The following is an 18,900-nucleotide window of genomic DNA, read 5'->3' as shown; positions in this document are numbered from 1 at the left end:
GATTAAAATTGTCTGAAATTATGAGTTGACTCTTCAGTTCTTAAATAAGCTTGAAGGGTTTAAAGCTCTTCCTTACTTTACACGTACATTTTCTTAAATGGAGATGACTCTTTTTTGCTGAGAAGCAGGCACAGTGATACGAGGTATAAGCACACTACTCCCGATGGCAAGCCTCCTGCTTAGAGTTTGAAGTATTACCTATGTGCAATTTTCCTTGCGACAGACACCCTGTCTCTGAAGTGAAGAAAGAAGATAATGTTATACAGCAGCTTTGGAACTGGACATATCACCCAAAATTCCTTTGCCACTGTACCTGTATAAAGCTTATTTTTTTCTATTCAAAAGTGGAGATTTGCTTCCTGAAAGCAACCTTATGTACACTGAAAATTATTCTACCCAGCAGTCAACAAAGAAGCTGTACGAACAGTTGACAGATGTCCTACCCATCTGTCACAAAGAATAATGAGGAAAAAAATATTTAAATTATTTAGTACAATTTTAAATTTTAGAAGGCCTCTAGCTCCTAATGAGAAAACAGTGGCCACTGTAAAATGCCTTGTCATGCAATAAGTACTTTCTTACCCTATTTTGTTAATGGTTATATTTATTCTGTCTCTTTTAAATACACAAATAGTTACTGAAATGAGGACACAAACAGTATCTCCATATGTCAGCCTTTCTGTATCCTTTTTAAGTGGACTGATTAAGTGACTACAATGCATTACTGCAACCAGCTGTCAGCAATCCCCAACTTAAATAACCGTCTGTACGTATCATGCATTTGTATTTCCCATCCCCACCCCACCCCCCAAAATCTGGTTTAGTAGATTTTAGCTGCTAAGACTCAGTTCTTTCAACTAAGTCTTCACTTTGCTTTTTGGTACTTTTGCTTAACAGAAAAATATGTACATATCTAAACCACTGAATAACAACACTCTGTTATAACTTTGTGGTTCACTAAACTGCTTGTAACAGGCAGAATTCACCTAAAATGGCATTATACTTAGCCAGAGTTGAGAAACATACTCATGAACCGTACACAGTTTGGAGCACTGATGCAAAAAAAGTGATTAGAATGCATCTTATGCCCAGAGTCTGTTTTTATGCTAAGTGAACTGTGGGCAGAGCTGTTGTCTTACCTATTTCTTAGATGTAACACATTGGTCCCATTTAATCCTTTCATAGAGTAACACACAACCCAGAAACAGAAGCAGTCTTTGCTTCAGTTCCTTCCTTTCCTGTCTGGAAACAATCACCCTCTCCACAGTATTTCAGCTAGTGAACTACGATACAGCCATAGAAGAGTTTTGGGTAGGTTGCAACATTACTCTTTGCATGACTTAAGTATCTATTTTTGTATTTCATTCCAAGAAAATGTCCTTGTAAGTTAAAAGATAAAAGAGACTAGTGAACTGTGTGTGTCATGTGCTGAGAGAGACATTTAGAAAGAAAATGCTAATTCAATGATACAAAGCATTAAGAAACTCCATTTTGCAATATTGTGTGTGATTCTGATCACATGTTTTAAGAAAAAAAACCATGAACGGTGTAGGTAAGGTTAACTAGGATGACTGAGACAGGGCATGTGTATTGGGATTAATGTGAATTAAGGAAGTAAACATCTAAGAGGAAAATATGATACTGAATAAAGGTTAAAATATAGATGCATACGAATAGTTTTAGATTGTGAAAGAGGTGACAGTTTAGTAACTCTGAAGATACTTCCAAAAGGAACAGCTGAGACAAAAACAAATTGCCCATTTCTCTTGAAACAAAATACACTGCCCCATATTATGTGATTGAACCTGACTGAAGTCCTTTTCCTTTCTGCATCCCTATGGGATTTGTACATATTTTGGTCATATGTGGCAGCATTACAAAGACTGTCTGAGCAAAGGAGGAAGTACCTGATTCATCAGATACTTCTTGTAAGGAATCTACAAAATGGAAAAGTGAAAAGAACTGTGATCTGTGCTGCAGGACAGAAACCTGTAACTGCCAGGGGTAACAGTTCCCATTAGTTTTCTGATTTGATCAGAAGGTTACCAAGAGAAAAGCAGCTGTCACAAAATGACTCCTTACTCAAAATAGAACAAGGAAAGGCAAGCCAAAGGAAGTGCTTTTGGAAAGACAAAATAACACTGTAGTTGAGGCAGGACATGCAACTGACCAAGTAAACAAATTAGCAGGTTCAAAGAACTAACAAAAATTACAGATGACAAGAATAAAAGAATCTGTGAGCACTTTGAATGGAAAGGAGCTGAACCCACAGTGTGCCTCCAGGGTCCCAGGACGCTTAGCCAAGTGTTGGTGCAGCCTTGTGAATGGGCCCTCTGCTGCCTCAGGGTCTGCCCAGCTGCATGTGTACCTGATAGGGCTCACCCAAAAAGGACAGGCTTTCTGTTTCTGACTCCTCCTCAGCCGCTTCTAACACTGAGTGGGCATTTTGCAAAGGCAAAAATGGAGTACAAACTTCTGAAACTCAATCAGAATTCAATCACGTGCTGGGATAAAATGTTGATGTTACAAGGTAAGTCAGATTCAAGTTTGGAAAATTAAAGTTAGATCAAAGCTGAGTTTATTTATAACAAATCATTCATTATATAATACAATAATTACAAACTTTTTTTACACCTTATTGCCGTATTTTTGTTCTTGGTAAACAGATGATCAAGAACATGGATTTAGGCAGTAACAAAAAACCAGATACTAAAATTACAAACTTCATGTCTCATTTCTGTGGCATAGAAAAGGTTATCATCAAAAGATTAAAGTTACTAACAAACATACAAGGGGATTCCCCTTACACCTTTTTTCCCAGGAACTTTTGTCATCTAATGTATAGTGAATACATATATATATACACGTGTCTCTTGCAAACATACACATTCATACAATCACTGAAAATCTTACATCTCTCCCCAGCAGAAAGCTCCCAGTCATTTTACCTGAATATGTAACGGAAAAACAAAATCTACAGTCTGTGGTTTTAAATTAGTCACCCTATTTCTGAGCCAGCTGTTATCTTCTCCCTACAAAAGGTTGCCGGCGTAACAAAAGGACATTGCAGTTTGTGACAAACAGCATCCAACCTTCCTTCACCACAGGAAAGGTCTACTAGGGATACTGTCCCTCTTGTACCTAGTCTGAGTCACTGCTGCTGCTTGAGGAGTCTGTTGACATAACTTCTACATCATCTTCATTCTCTTTATTGTGTCCTGGAGGCTCCAACATGAAGTCATTACTATGATTAGGAGGTAGCATGTTCATTGACATATCACTTGACTGCCAAGGATACTGAGGAGCAAGCACATCTGGAAAAAAAAGGGCATAACCAACCAAACTATCAGTTTTGTATATCAAAAAAATTCAACGTGACAGCTCAACCAGAACTTCAGTTGAATTTTGGACAGATAAAATCCTCCGGTAACAGCTGGAAAACATTTCATGATGGAATAATTCTCTGACTGTAAAAGTCTACTCTGCCAGAGAGGCCCATTTATGTAGATGGCTCTTGATCTCATCATCCCACTTCAAAACAGTATATATTCATACAGAGCTCAAAAGAAGAGAAAAGACACGTGGACCCATCCTCAGCATTTCCCTGGTGGGTTGCTATGGACAGATGTCGGGGTACTACTCCTATTCAGCTCACCAACCCATTTTATCCAAGGTCAGAGGTTTACAGATCAAGCGGATGCAGAATTTCAAGTCACTTCCTAAGAGGTGACAATAGAATTAAGACAGATGATCAGAAACACAAAAGCCAAGTTTACTATTTCTCCAGTGGAGTTGTAATAGTTTGGGTTTTTTTAACAAATTCAGCATAATTTTTGAAAGCAAGCTTTCCATAATGCCTGAAAAAGTGGCTTAAAAGACAGGTAGGAACTGTTTGTGATCTCCTATGAATCCAAACTAAGACATTTTCCACAATTTAGTCCAATCATTGTAGATTAATACTGAACACATACAGACCAACTGAAGTCTTGATTCAATTACTGTAATTTAGTGCTAAATTCTATTTTAGCATGAATGAATGAATCCCACTGAAGTCAATGGAAGTGCCTATTTCACTAAGTAATTAAGGGATTCAAGCTCAGTTCCTACAGTCAGTTGTCCCTTGCCATGTCTTTTCAATCCAGAACTTTTAAGCATAAACTTAAAGAAAGGCAGGGGATAAAAATAAACCCCTTTTCTTCCAAATACAGCTTTCACAATTCCATACTTTGTCATCACTACTAAGAAAATGTTGCTATGAAAATGCTTCTTTCTAATATGATTTAATATCACTTAGTTTAAAGCCATTTAAAATAAATGAACTCTGATTTGCCTTTGCTAAGGGAAATGTGTAATTGCTGTGACTGTACAAGGAATAAAGAAAAGCAAAACAAAACTGAGTTTCTCTTACCTGGCAGTCTGCCCGCTGCAAGTGCATCCCCTGGTAAGTGTCCGTTAACTCCATTGGTGGATGGGTTGTTCATCTGACCCAAGAGACCACTCCTCATTTCCAGATCTGTAGGATATGGCCTACGTGGGTCCCCTTAAAAAAAATGTTTTGAAATATTTAACAATTGTCTTGCAGACATTAGTTTTCTCTTCAGTGCCAAGTTTAATGACCAAAAAACCCCATACTCTGCTTAGTAAGCAACAAGCATCACACCTGTTTTATTAAAATCCAAGCCTGGCTTTCACTTAGACTTTCTTTGGTCATTCAAACTTGGCAGAAAATGCACATTTAAAAAGAAAACAAACAACCCCAAACAACTATAACCAAAAAACCCTACCACGTTTAGAAGATATCTTTGCTTTCCCTGGTACTTTATATCTAAATGGCAAGGACAGGAACAGGATCAAACACATTTTCATTTTGGACAACAAGGGAGTAGTACCCAAAACTGAAATAGTCCTGAATGAAAGTCCTGCTTCTGACTCCATGGATTACCAATATCCTCTGAAAAGAATCCTGTAAGGGGCAAAAGGGAACAACCAGGCATGCATAAAAGCCTTTAGCATACTTGGGTTTAACTTACAATCCGGGCCAACATTCAGGGGAAAAAGGCAAAGGAGAGCAGAGGATGCCAGTCAGTTAATGGAAATACATAGTTCCATAGCCTTTTGAATACATGTGAAGTGGATATCCATTTTTGTTGAAAATATTAGCTATAACTGCTGAAAACAATATTACTCTAATAAACCCCAGTGGTTTTCACCATATAAAAACATTATAAGAATAGATATTAACCATGATTTATTACAAAAAAGAAATCTATTGTCATAAACACGATAGTTACCTGGTACCCATGTCAGAGGGGCACAAACAGCATTGCTAGCACTGATCCTATGGGCATATTTAATTATTTCTTCAGAGGAAATGGCACCTGGAAGAATGGAAAAAAAGTTGCTGCATTCTCAAGAGATTGCATCATTTAACTATTTCAGAATATTGGACACTAATATCTAAAAGACTAGGAATGTGATTTTGCCAAACATTAAGAGCCTGGTTCAAATGCAATGACAGTTCAGAAGATTCTCAGACTATGCAAAGATGAGCTTTGCAGTGATTTTACAGCCACAAGTTTGGTATACCTTCAATGTCAACAGTTCTCCAACCTTGTGAAAAACACAAACCAATCTCTTAAACAGTGTACTTGACAAACACAATTTGTAAGACTTCAGCACCTGATTTTTTATGGAGTCTTCTGTAGTATTTTTTTGTTTGTTTGTTTAGTAATTGTAGAGCATACCTGTAGGAGTCCTTCAGAATACGTGCCTCTATGAGAGTAATAGAAACTTTAAAAAAATTCCTTGATTTTTTTCAGATGAAAGAGGTGTAACAAAAGGATAAAATACACTGTAAAAAAAACCAAACCAAAAACCAGAGAAAATGCCTCCCTCTCCCAAGAAAAGGTCAGTTCAGCTTGGCAAGTACCACAGTATGGCAGGAATTGCTACAAACTAGTATCAGCAGCTAGGCAGTCTTTCAAATACAATGCACATACAAACAAACATTCTCTCCCTCTCCTCAACAGACTAATTGAGGCAATTTGGTGAGACACTTAGATAATCACATATACTATTACCAGTCCAAGAAGACTGTTGAGACACTTATATTATTAAGATGTTTCCCCAAAAAATATTTATTTCCTGCTTTTTTATTCTGAGGAAATGGTTATAGTTTCATAATGAAATGGAAATTTGTCTACATATAAAGCATCCAAAATCTGTGATAGCAGAATTAAAAAAATAAAAACTAAAAAAGCCCCAGTTTGAGCTCACAAGCAACTTTCTTTACAACTGCATTTATGTAGTATGTACAATCACTGATACTCACCTTTCCGTGCCTTTTCAATTGATTTCAGTTTTTCCTTTGCTTGATAAACAGCTGTTGCCTAGTTGCAAAAAAAAAAAAAAAAACAACCACAAAGTAAACCAAACCTTCAATGCATCTTTAATTTGTGCACATCTACATAAAGTCAGCTCTGTGAATAAACCCCTTAGTTTAATTGCATTTGAAGAGAGAAATTATTCAGTGAACATTTTCAAAATATACAGAATAAAGTAGGTTTAGAAGAAAATTAGCATTATAAAACAAAACTCAATACCATGATAACTAAACAGCGTTTGACTACTGTGAAAAAACCCAAACCACTAAGCTCTTATGAAGTTTTAAATATTTAAATCTTCTCAAACTAACATAACACCACTTTCCCCAGAACCACCTTTTCCACAAGTAGATGCTCAAAAGAAAACACATCATTATGAACTTACCAGTATGTGCTCTGCTTCTTTTAGTTGTTTCTGCAGCTGCTGAATATCATTATCCCGCTTTTCTACTACCTTTTCTAAAAGCTGCATTTCGTGATGGATTTTTCCCTGATCAACTGCCAACTTCATTAGCTCTTGAAACTCTCCATCTCTCTGAATCAGCAGTTCCAGGATCTATTGAACAAGAGTTTTGTAGAACTTTTAATTTGGCTAGAGTAAATACGCACCCTCAGCCATGCTACAAAGAGGAGCAAATGACATCCATAGGAGTATTTTTGTTTGAATGAAAACTGAAACAAAATTTCTTTCTGTTTGCAGAAACAGCCTATGAAGCATACAACAAAGGAACAACAACAGGAGAACCAAGAATGCCTTTGTAGCAGGGCCAAAACCTCATCATCAACATTAGCTTGAGTATAGGCAAGGACAAAGGGAGAAAGAAAGAACGAACAAAAGAACGAACGAAAGAACAGAAAAAAATTAGAAGTAAGGCATTAGGTTTACCCAAAGAAACACAGTTTAGAAAGTCAGCTTACCTGGCTCTCCTCTCCCGGTTGTGGAAGCTTTTGGTTTCTCGAAATTGCCAAAATTTCTATTAGTTCCCTGAAAGGAGAACTCTGTTAGTGCAATTTTCTAGGGTATTATCACATCAAGTCCTCATAAAATTATCAGAGTATAATTACAAAAGTATTCATGGACTTGAGTATTTCAGAGTTTTATAGTACAGTGTAGGTAGGCATGTCTCAACCAAGACAGCACATTTTCTTCTTTTTTCTTGGAGTTCATGAAGTACTTGGATATTTGTACTCAAGAAACGTGCTAAGTTCCTGTCAAACTATAAAAGACATAAGCAGAAGCTGAGAAAAGAAACAGTATAACGAAAGTTGTCTTCACCATTTTACTTCTCTACTTTTTCTCCATTTTTTTGTCAACTGAGCAAGTTTCACACGTGTGTTTAGAGCAATTAAGTCCACACTGCAGACTCTGTTGTGAAACTACTTTTACAAGTATTTCCACAATGGTATATTAGTTGTGTATCAAACACACAAAAATACCAAAAAACTAGTAATATTCTGGTGGTAGGTTAGAAGTGCTTCTCCAACAAACCTCTTGATCACACTTCCATGTAGCCAGCTACTTTGCCACTGTTCTGAAAAGCCAGTAAGAACCTCTGAGGGACCACAATACAAAAAGGCATTTTCTGTAAATTCAGCAAAGTTAATTAGCTTTTAAGGCTACGGATGGCAATTCAACCCTATGCATGAGTAACTCTGAATCTGAAGACACTGTCCTTGGAAGGACTGATTCTTTGCTTGCTCCACTGTCAGCAGCTCAGTAGGATGTATGACTGATACAGCAGTGGGACCAGAACCTTAAAATGAAAACAGGTACTTTTCAAAATGTCTGAAACAACCCTCACCAGTAAAGCTTTAAATAGCACCTTGGTCTATGTCTCTTGCTCATTCCTGAACACTACAATGATTTTAAACAGTTAAAGAAACTTGCCATTGTCACTAAAGCTTTATTCTACCTGGCCAATACTGGGCAGTACCAAATTAAATCTGTTGCAGGTAGGTCAACTACTGCCATCAAGGCCGATGTCATGGAGCACTATAATTCTGCCCTGTGTTAGCCAGACATGCACAGACACAGATTCAAAAGTATATGAAGGCCGCACATTAGACATGTTGCTTTATTTTTGCCCCCCCCCCAACCGATATTGTGACTGTGAAAGGCCTAGCTCCAGGGTGCTGCAACACTTTGCTGATCGACAGGAAGATTCAGTAAATGCTGCTAAGGGTTGCTCTGTATTCATTATGGTAGAATATTAGTTCCAACATTTAAAAAAACGTTTACATAAAGAACAAGTGTTTGTTTTTCCCAAAACTACATGTTCTTCAGCAACCCTTGTGTCACAATAAAATCTAAGACTGAGGATAAAACCTAACTAGACACAACAAGGGCAACTGACCAATACCTTGTCCTACTAGTAGCAATCACAGAGCAAGCCAGCTATATGGATAGTATTATTCCCTCTGAAAATGTTTTCCTAAGCTCCTGCTCTCCTTGAGAGGTGGAAAATAATTAGTTGAACTTCACTGCCAGCAACAACGGTGGACAGCTTGGATAAGGGCTACCAGTCTGGCCTCAAGAGCATGGACTAAGTATCTAATCTGAGCACTTATAACACTCCAAAGAGGAGCCCTGCAGCCTACCTGGAGTCATTTAACACTAATACAGGCAATGAGCAGAACAGCTTATTTCATGCAACACCATCTACGCATTTCTGACTTCAGCATAATTTTTAGTGACTAATGCCTAAAATCGGTGTGTGACGGTGCATTTCACAGGAAATGCAGGTGTCAACCAAAAGAGAATGACAAGTGGGAGAATAAGGAACCTCCCCTTCTCTCTGAAAATAGGAAACGAAGCATCGCCGGCGCTTTCCCACTGGAGTGAGTGCCGGGGAGCAGCGCAGAGCGGGGCCGGGCCGTGCCCCCGCGCAGGACCAGCCCCTTTCCCGGGGGAACCGGTCTGGGAACGGCGGGAGAACAGGAGAACGTGTACTCGAGCCGGACCAGCGGTCGGGTCGCGCCGATCCCCTCCCACCCCAAGCCCAGGAGCTCCCGCTCCTACTGCCGCCCCCGCCGGAGGCTCCGCGCACGCATGGCGCCGGCCGCACTCGCCCCACCCCCGGTGCCCCGCCGCCACCTGAGGCCGACGGAGGGCCGAGGGTGGTACCTGGCCAAGAGCTCCAGGTCCTCCAGTGCCGCCAGGAGCCGGTCCCGGGTGCTGCTCCGCTCCCCGCCGCCCCCACCACCAGCTGCCGCCGCCGCCGCCATCGCGCTCTGGGCGCGGACCCGAGCGGGACCCGCCCCCCGCGGGCTCGCGGCAGCGCCCCCGCCGGCCGAGGGACCAACTGCAGCCGCACGGGGCGGCGCATGCGCAGGGAGGCTGTGGGGGGAGATGGTTCCCCCCTCTGCCGGTGGCGCCCGTGAGGCGCGGCGGGACGGGACGGGTGGGAAGGGCCTGCGAGGGCGAGCGGGTCTTGCAGAGAGCCGTGGGCGAGAGGCGGGAGGAGGTAGCATCGGATGTGGTGAGGCCAGATGAGCGTCTGTGAGCGCCCTCTCCTGCAGCCGGGTCGTTGCACGAGGGTCTGCGCTTGTTGCTCTTGGAATCACAGGATCAATTAGGTTGGAAAAGACATCTGAGATCGAGTTCAACCTATGACCGAACACTGTCATGTCAACTAGACCGTGGCACTGAGTGCCATGTCCAGTCTTCCCTTAAACACCTACAGGGACGGTGACTTCACCACCTCCTTGGGCAGCCCATTCCAATGTCTAATCGCCCCTTCTGTGAAGAAATTCTTCCTAATGTCCAATCTAAACTTCCCCTGGCACAGCTTAGGACATTGTTCTGTCATTCTATTGCTAGCTGCCTGGGAGAAGAGGCCAACCCCTACGTAGCTACAATCATTCCAGCTGGAGTGCATTTCTAGTCTCCGGGTTTCCACTACGAGCCTCCAAATGAGACTCAGACATATGCTGAAGACACAGAAAATAGGCTGCAAGGAAAGGGCATGCAACTGAATTACATCTTGGATTTTTCAACTCAACTTCTGAGTGTCTTGGTGTCAAAACATCCCTTAGGAGCCTTCGATCAGATGGAGGATGAAATCACAGAATCACAGAATGGGCCAGGCTAGAAGGGATCACAAGTCATCTGGTCCAACGTCCCTTCTGAAACAGGGTCGTCCTAGAGCATACAGATTCTTGAATATCTCCAGTGAGGGAGACTCCACAATCTCTCTGGACAATCTGTTCCTGTGCATGGTCACCCACACAGTAAAGAAGTTCTTCCTCATGTTCAGGTGGAAATTCCTGTGCATCAGTTTCTGCCCATTGCCTCTTGTCCTATTGCACGGTACCACTGAGAAGGGCCTGTGTCTGCCCTCTTGGCACCCCCACTTTACATATTTATACATGGTGCTTTACTGATGGCCAGAGAAGGTTAAGTGCTTAATACTGAAAATGTAATAAAACTCCAAGCTTTAAATGAGACCAAGCCAAGGGCTTTACCTGGGCTGGCTGTCCCATGAGTGACCGAAGCCAGCAGGGACCCATCTGACACTGCCCATGCAGACCTGTATGGCTGAGGAGGCTAAAGGCAGCTTGGCATCCATCACAGACCTCCACGCACGATAGTGAGGCAAGTAACAGGTGCAAATCCTGCCCCCAACCCTGCCAGCAGTTGAGTTAAAAAATATTGTTTTATTGTGGGGGATTTTAATGGTGCTGTATATGGGCTGGTGCTGTAAATAGGCCTCTTGTTCTGGGTGGGGTCACATTGAAGCCAGTGGAATTTTATATATTCATGGAAGTTTCAGTAATGTGAAAAGACACTGAGAGGCCAGGATGGAGGGCAGATGAGGAAGTATGGAGAGAAAGCTAATCTGGGGCCAAGGTTTATTAACTGAGGCAAGCACTGCCACAAAACAACTGGGACCCCCAGACCCCGTGTCCTTCTCTGTCAGCAGGCAGCTGCAAGGCCTGCCAGTAAATAGCAACTCTCCCCTGATTAGAGAAAGCACTAGATGAACAATAACATCCCTGACTGTTCCTATATTTACTCTGATTATCTTTTACCTTTCACAACAAGTATATTCCTGAGAAATTTACACTTATTAAAAAGAAAAAAAAGGCAAGAAACTCATTAGTCAGTGTTTCTTTGAATTGTGGTTTAAATAAGCGACTCAACATTATGAGATTTGTGATAAAGCAATAAGATTTGGCAACTCTGACAAGAAGAAAACTCTGCCAACAGGAGTTATTTAAAGTTCATTTACAATACACAACAACTCCCAACATTCTGACTGTAAATAGTTTGGGAATTCTCTTTAAACAGCACAGTAGATAAAATCTCATCAAACAGTTCTGCCTTTTGAATAACTTTTGCTTCCTTGTTTTTTTCTCTCCTATATTTCCTCACTTTTGTTCAGGGAAAGATGTAATCAGTGATGCTGTCTGGTTGTGCATCCAGTTCACTGATTGGTTAGTGCCTGTATGGGTGCATGAACAGAAAGAAATAGCAACTTCGAAAACAAAGCAATCCTTCCGCTAAATCACTTTCTTCCTCATACTCATTTTGACATCTGAATTATTTAGATCTGAAATACTTCTGATACATTTCAGGGCAATAATGCTAGTTTCACTAGAGCTAAAAGCTTGCAGCATTAATAGGACCTCCAAAGTTGACAGGTGTGGATATTGGTTATAGGAGGCTCCTGTAGGCTTATCTTTCCTTCTTCTTGTGCCCAGGAACTTGTTCCCTCCCTTCCTCTTGACAGCAGTACTACGCCCACCCAATCAGGCCAATACCACCAATCTTTCACTGGAGCAGCCACCCTTCTCTCCCAACTTCTCAATTTTCTGCCCCTTTTCCAGGCAACATGTTCATCTGTCTGCTTTCTACTGCCCAGTCCTTCCCTTCTAATTGTCCTGGGGATGTAGCTATGGCTGGGAAGTGCAGGGGTATAGGCAGAGGCTTAATTGTGCTTGTGCCCCTGTGTGGGAGGACAGGGTGAGACCAGAGGCATCAGGGAATGCCTGCCCATGCCAAGACATAGAAAGTCATTCAGACTATGTCAGAGGGGTCATCTGCTTCAGGGCAAAGGGAAAGGCTGAGTGAAATGGGCTCATGCCCCAAACTTGCCTGATGGGCTGATTGCTTTAAGACTGAGTAGATAATTTGCTGAATAGACTTCTGGAACACTCGCCCATATAAAACAACACAGCCTCTGTTTCTCCACTGTTGGTTCCTCTGTTTCCTCAGTTCTTTAGTGCTTTTGGCCTTCTTTCCCCTGAGTAAACTTTTTTTCATAGTTGTGTTGGTTTTGAGCCAAATCTGCTTCTTTAAAGATCATGCCCCTTCTGAATAACTAAGCATTGTTCCTCATTTTTTTCAGTAGTCTGAGAATGTTTTAGATTATGTGGTCATAAATGTATCTTTCCACCCACAGTGAGATTATTAGACATTTCAGAGCTCTTTCATGTCACATTGTCTTTTCAGTAGTATACTAAATGTATTGTTAAGAACCTGCTAGCACAAGCAAAAATAGCTTATTTTATCCTGTTCAGTTGAGTCTTGTCTCTTCCAGAATGGGCCTTGAAGTGATGATCTCCTCTAGACAGATCCATGAGCAGCTGAGCTGATCTAATAGTTCACCAATGCTGAGAAGCTGAGATGTTGCTGACTCCTCATCTCCCAACCACAGATTTTCACTCTCTCTTATCCCCTTGGTGTTTGCCATATGCTTCCATAAGCCACGTCAACTCAATAACAAGACTGAGGAATATTTAATTTGGGAGAGGGTGTTCATTTCCTTCTGGGTTAGTGAGTGAACTCAAACCTCATCATATAGAACCATGCCTTCAGGGTGCAGTTTTAGTTACAACTAATTTAGTATGACTGTGGGCTAGTGCTGAAAAGTGCAGTCTTCCCCATCTCTCTTCAGCCATGCTCCCCCCTTTTATGAGGTCCAATGACTGTGAGACTGCAGAATGTATCAAGTGAGCAAATGTGTTCAATGGAAATCCATCATTTTTCTGGTGGATTTGTCTTCTGTCAGATGAGCATGTTGAAGTCGTTGAGTTCAGGGCTGGCCATTGCTGGGTCACTAGACATAAGGGAGTTTGTGGCCAGGGGAGCAATGAGCGATGCTACTCTTACTAAAAATGAAGTGCAATTCAGACCTAGGTTTCCTCTGGTGCAAAGCCTTTTCTTCCAACATACTATTGTGATTTCTTAACTCCTGGTGTTCCTACCTTACTTTTCATGAACTAGAGGATCACTTTGGAACTTGGAAGTTGAGCTGTAGAGAGTCATCTAAGAAGCCCAAAGCAGATATGTGTTTCAGTTAGTCTGTATCTTTTCCATGCTACGGTGCTTTTCAGCTATCTTCTTATTTATACATTCCAGACACCAGACATCAAGTGTTCAGTTGGCAAGTGTTGGGTATAACATACCTTAAAATAATAAGGAAAAATACTGACTACAGAAGATACATAAGTCCCGAAAGCTCTCAGGACCATGTGTAATAAAATAGTGCAATCACTACAAATAAAAAGGCAGGAGAATAAGCAAAGAGAGCAAGAAGAAAAAGGACATAACAAATTCTCATTTCCACTTCCCCTAAAAAATGTAAAAATAAAATCCTTTCTGTCAAATATCAACTAAAATAGAAATCAAACATCTTGAGCACTGCTTGGAAGGATTCCACAGCTGTACTTTGGTCTGTGGAGATGAGAATAATCATCCCTTATTTGTCAAGCTGTCTTTACACAATTAATAGTTTGAAATGCCTCTGATAAATCATCCATTTCTTATGGCTATTTAAAAAGAAATTTTTATTTCCTTGCTCACTTATGTTAGATAGTGGGTTTAGAATGAGATGAGAAAGGAAAATAAAAAAATAAAAAAGTAGCTTTGCTTAGCCAGTGTAATTCTAGAACACATTAAAGATGAGGTAAAAATATATAATACTGTGAGCCAAAGCTTATTTTTTTTGGGGGGGAAGGAGTGTGAAACACTAGTACATATGGCCAAAACTAGCGTGTGGTGCACCATTCCAGACTGTTCCAGAACAGAATTAGCTCTGCTTTGAGCTATATTAAAACTGAGTTACACTGATTTCTGCTGGTGTAAATTTGGGCACAGAGCCCTCAAGACAGGAAGTCACCCAGGCAGAAAGCAGTCCAGGCCTTCAGTCTGCTGGAGGGCTTGTGGGGACCAGTACTGCCTATGAAGCAGGAGGCGTTGAGTGGGAAAGAGAATCAAAACTGGCCCTGCATAGTGAGGGGAGGGAAAAAGGAAAAAAAAAAAAGTCCTTTGAAAAGGGAAAGCTTGTTTGACAATTTGGCCACTAGAGATATTCACAATCCTGCCAAGTGTTCCCAGGAATAAAGGAAAATTTGGGGGCAATTAAATATGAGATCTTTTCCCTCATCAAGCTAAAAGTTAATGCTGACTACTTCATGAAATAAAACATCCAATTAGGGATAATGAGACTCCTGGGGTAACCCCCCAACACATATTAATTTTGAGTCTTCATTAAGTTAAATGTGTTTATTTGGAAAAAAAATCTCATTTTCCTTGCGGCTCCTGCTGCAACCTGTTTACCAAAAACTACTGGGACACCCACACAAGCTTCTGTAGAAGCCAGGGTGAAATTTAGAGTTGTTTACTTCCCCTCACAAAAAAATCCAAGGGCAGTGATGACAGCAGCAGTCCCTGCTCTCCCACACGCTGAATTCCAGCTAGGCTGATAGGAGCGGTAATCTACTTAGAATTAATCTCTTCCCACATCTCACTCACCCTTTTATTGTGCTCCGTTGCCTGCTAAAGATAAAGCCGTCATCTATCTTTTAACTGGGTGAGTTCATCTTCTGATCTCCAAGATGCTACTCCGACTTTCACCTGCTTCACAGTAATGCAAGTTCCAGACAGGTTTTCAAATACCTGCAACTGACATCAGCTTCTGCCCTGAGATCCAGAAAGAGCAGAACACCAGCCAGAAAGGGAGGTAGCTGGCTTAAATGAGTTTTAAGGACTGAGTTCTAGGGTGAAGATAAAATGTAGGATTTATTTTGAAACCTACAAGACTGAAAATGGAGAAAAAAAGTGTGTTTTTTTCCTAACAGTTAGAGATGGGCAGAGGTAAAACTCCTTATGAAAGATGAGTCTTGGGAGAACTGAGGCAAGTTTTTCTTGGCAGTTGAGAAAACAGTATGATACACTATTCCAAAAGCAATTACAAAATTGTACTCAGCAGCCAAGTTGGATCCCATGGGAGATTCTGCAATCTAACAAACTACTAACAGTGTTGATTCCATGTGAATTGAGGGGAGAGTTCATAGCTATTAAGCCTGGGAAAGACTATTACAATCAGTAGTAGCCTGTCCTGTGTGAAGCAGGCCTTTCATGGTTCTCTGCTTCAGGACTGTGCTGTTTATCTGGATACTAGCATATAATGTAGAAAGAAACTCCACTCCCATTTAAATACTGGCAGATTTATTATGCCTGCAAATGAGTTGTTCAAAGGTTAGTGGTTGGGCCAAGTGAAGAGTTGTTTCCATAGTTTTGATCATCCACAAGCATAGATACTAAAAGCACATTGGACATAGACTTACCTGGATGCTTTCAGGCCAAGAGAGGTCATTAGAGAGTCACCTTATCTGCTTCGGAAAGGGATGAAGCCATTCAGCAGCACTGTCATTCCAGAATCAGAGACCATATCTCAAAGGCCAGGTTGGGTGGGACCCTGAGCCACCTGATCCACTGGAAGATGTCGTTGACCATGGCAGGGGCATTGGAACTATATGGTCTTTAAGATCCCTAACAGTCCAAACCATTCTGATTTCTATGATGATTTCTGTGATTACTGTGATAAATTCACACCAAACATCTCTCCAGTAGACAAATCTTAACTACAGTTCATGTTTACTCATGTCATTTCTCCTTTTTAGCCCAAACTGCAACACAGTACTGACATGAGATCACTAAAAGCCATGCAGTCTTACCATGCCACCTTGTGCTAGATAGGTGGCAGTCAATGAAAGTAATCTGCCAAGAGTTCATACATGATTAAAATAAATGTATCACTGATATCCAATGTATTTTGAAATCACCCTGGGGTTTTTGTCTGTTTAATGTAAACTTCTTGTGCCAGGACTCATCTCTTGTGCCTTGTAAGGACACAGAACCTTGCTCAGCTCCAAGCTGCTTGTCAAAATTTTGTATGTTATACATATGGCAACACTAGCACTGGAAAATGCTTCGTTAAGAGCCACTTTGTAGGCATGAACTTGGGCACATAAGGCATATATGCAAAATGCACTCTGAAATACAGAATATGAAAAGCAACGAGCACAATCTGTCACATCTTTACAGACCTTGAAAAGTGCCATGACAGGAGAATAATTTACATGTTGTCATTTCTCTTAACCTCACTGAATTCCCCTCATAATCCCTACCCTGTCCCCATCCCAATAAGAGGTATGTCGTCACTACAGTAGGAGGGAATGTGGCCAGGCTGGCATCCTATGTAATTCTTGTCTCCAGGTGCTTCATAAATCACACTTAGATTATCTGGTAATAAAATTGGCAATGAAAAGAATGTCATAGCAGTGAGTTATAAGCATGTGCAGGTACTGTGGTGAGGAGTTCACCCCAGGGAACCCTCTTACTCAGTCATCTTCTTCTTCCCCCACAGTATCCCTTGTGCTTTCTAATTCTCACTTGTCTCTGATTTTGTTCTGATTGCTCAGGGCCTGAGTCATACACCTTGAAATAAGAGTCACCCTCATTTCCAAATTCAAGCCTCAAAGACACATCAACAATTATGGTACTTCACGAAATTAAGGTTCAGTTTTGCTAAGGGTTGCCCTTGTGAAGTGCTAAGGGCTTTTTCCCTCAGTTCAATAGCATGCCTCTCCCTGTGCTTAACTTTGGGCTTTGGACTCATTGCTTCCAATTAAGAACATATTTAAGCTGTTTGGTAGATTGTAGCCTGAGTATAGATTACCTGGAAGATTCCAGTCTTGCAGGACAGAGTACTCAGGGACACATTTGTGCTAGGACTGCACAAGTACGTTTATTCTAAGTGCTGATAATGGCCAAGTGCTTCTATATTCCCTGCCTTCCAAGCTGTGACACTTTATATTTATACACTTTTATTATATTTAAAATATAATATAGTTCTGTTGTTTCTTAAGCATTTCCACAAGGATGGAGTTGCATCCAACATGGATGCAGGCAGGATGCTTGTAGATTTGTAGGCAGTTGTATAAACTAGTTGAGTTGCTTCTGGTATGACTGTCACAGAAGAGTGTCCTTCCACATTCACCCAAGAGCTCAAACTCCCTACATGACCAGTATAAATTAGAAGTTAGTGCTGGAGATGGCAATATGCTGTAGTCTCCCTGCCAGCACTGACTATACCTTTCTGTTGTGTGCACCTGTAAGCAAAATCAAAGAATCTTATGGGATAAACTCCAGAACCCAGGAGTGCCTCCACGGTAGTCCCAAGTCCGAACATATGTCTCTGGTATACCAGGGTGAGCCTTGGGTGTGCACCAATCTATCCTTTTACCTCACCCACTTCTTCTCACCTTTGATTCATGGGAAATAAACCCACGCCAAAAGACAACTGTGACACATTCTTCTAGACTTCCGAGCAAGACACATAAAGTTGAGTATTCCAGACCTGCATTCTGCATGTAGCCACACGTCTTGTGTTGTTTTAGGTCTTCTTTCTCTGTTATTTCACATTACCTGTGTGGGAATATAAGTGTTAACATTTCTTTTTCAGGAAACAGGTATTTAATAAACAAGCTTGTCTTTGTCTCTGTGAAAAGACTATCCTATCCCTACGGGATTTCTACTTCTCTCAGGCTATCAGTTGCCTTGCAAAATTGTCCCTTGCTTATTAGGCACTCACATAAAACTCCTGCCTTGTGAATTCACATGTGCCATTTGTTCTGTCATCTTCCTAGACAAACAGTTGCCTCTCTCTCACCAAAACAGATAATCTAGGTACTAGGCTGCAGTCTTACAAGAGAGGACCATGCCAGACTCTGCAGAGATAAAATCCTAAATCCATAATCCTCCTTCTTACCCAGCTCCTCTTTCTGGCCTCCACATAGGTGCCAAGAAAGAAAAGAAGGATTCAATATAGGTTTTTAAGATTATTTATGCAAGGAAATAATATAGAAATTCTGTTCAGACATAAGCAGTTAGAAAACGTTTCAGGCTTTGACAAATTCTGCCCCTAAAACATAAAAATCTTTAAACCGTAAAACTTTCACAGAGAGACTTTAGTTTTGCTTTTTTTACATGATTTTGGTGTCTGTTTGTTGCAGTCCTTATACAAGTATTTGGTATTAATCTCATGTGCCCAATTACCTCGAGGCTTGTTTTTATCAAAACAAAATGCTGTGGTTTGTTTCAACATCTGAACATCAGAGGTAGGTTAGCTGGAGAAGCCAAGCAATGTCCTTAGTTTCTGAGTGACCTCTGGCAATCCTACCTCCTGGTGGAACAACAACCTATGTTCACTTCTAAACACCTGACATG

The 18,900-nt window shown here is 41.0% G+C and overlaps 1 protein-coding gene across 1 annotated transcript; it reads right to left on the bottom strand.

The window, feature by feature from the left end:
• Window positions 1-2,555: 2,555 nt before the first annotated feature.
• Window positions 2,556-9,669, bottom strand: MED4 (mediator complex subunit 4). The gene is made up of 7 exons (XM_032677790.1): window positions 9,508-9,669; window positions 7,302-7,368; window positions 6,769-6,939; window positions 6,332-6,389; window positions 5,292-5,378; window positions 4,409-4,540; window positions 2,556-3,314 (listed from the first exon to the last, which is right to left on the bottom strand). Exons 1-7 carry the CDS (start codon window positions 9,606-9,608, stop codon window positions 3,142-3,144), a joined length of 789 nt encoding a protein of 262 aa, XP_032533681.1. The 5' UTR covers window positions 9,609-9,669; the 3' UTR covers window positions 2,556-3,141.
• Between the last annotated feature and the right edge of the window lie 9,231 nt (window positions 9,670-18,900).

Source organism: Chiroxiphia lanceolata, chromosome 2 (assembly GCF_009829145.1).
Source record: "Chiroxiphia lanceolata isolate bChiLan1 chromosome 2, bChiLan1.pri, whole genome shotgun sequence".
In the NCBI taxonomy this organism is placed as follows: domain Eukaryota; kingdom Metazoa; phylum Chordata; class Aves; order Passeriformes; family Pipridae; genus Chiroxiphia; species Chiroxiphia lanceolata.
The sequence above is the reverse complement of the archived record's forward strand: the minus strand, read 5'-3'. Positions and strand labels throughout refer to the sequence as shown.

What these genes read in the sequence shown, in the direction of transcription:
- MED4 (XM_032677790.1), bottom strand. Translation starts at nt 9,608, where the DNA reads ATGGCGGCGGCGGCGGCAGCTGGTGGTGGGGGCGGCGGGGAGCGGAGC. An exon ending in AAGAAGCAGAGCACATACTG is followed by an intron (nt 6,390 to 6,768) that starts GTAAGTTCATAA and finishes TTTTGCAACTAG; the next exon opens with GCAACAGCTGTTTATCAAGC. An exon ending in AATTGAAAAGGCACGGAAAG is followed by an intron (nt 5,379 to 6,331) that starts GTGAGTATCAGT and finishes CCATTCTTCCAG; the next exon opens with GTGCCATTTCCTCTGAAGAA.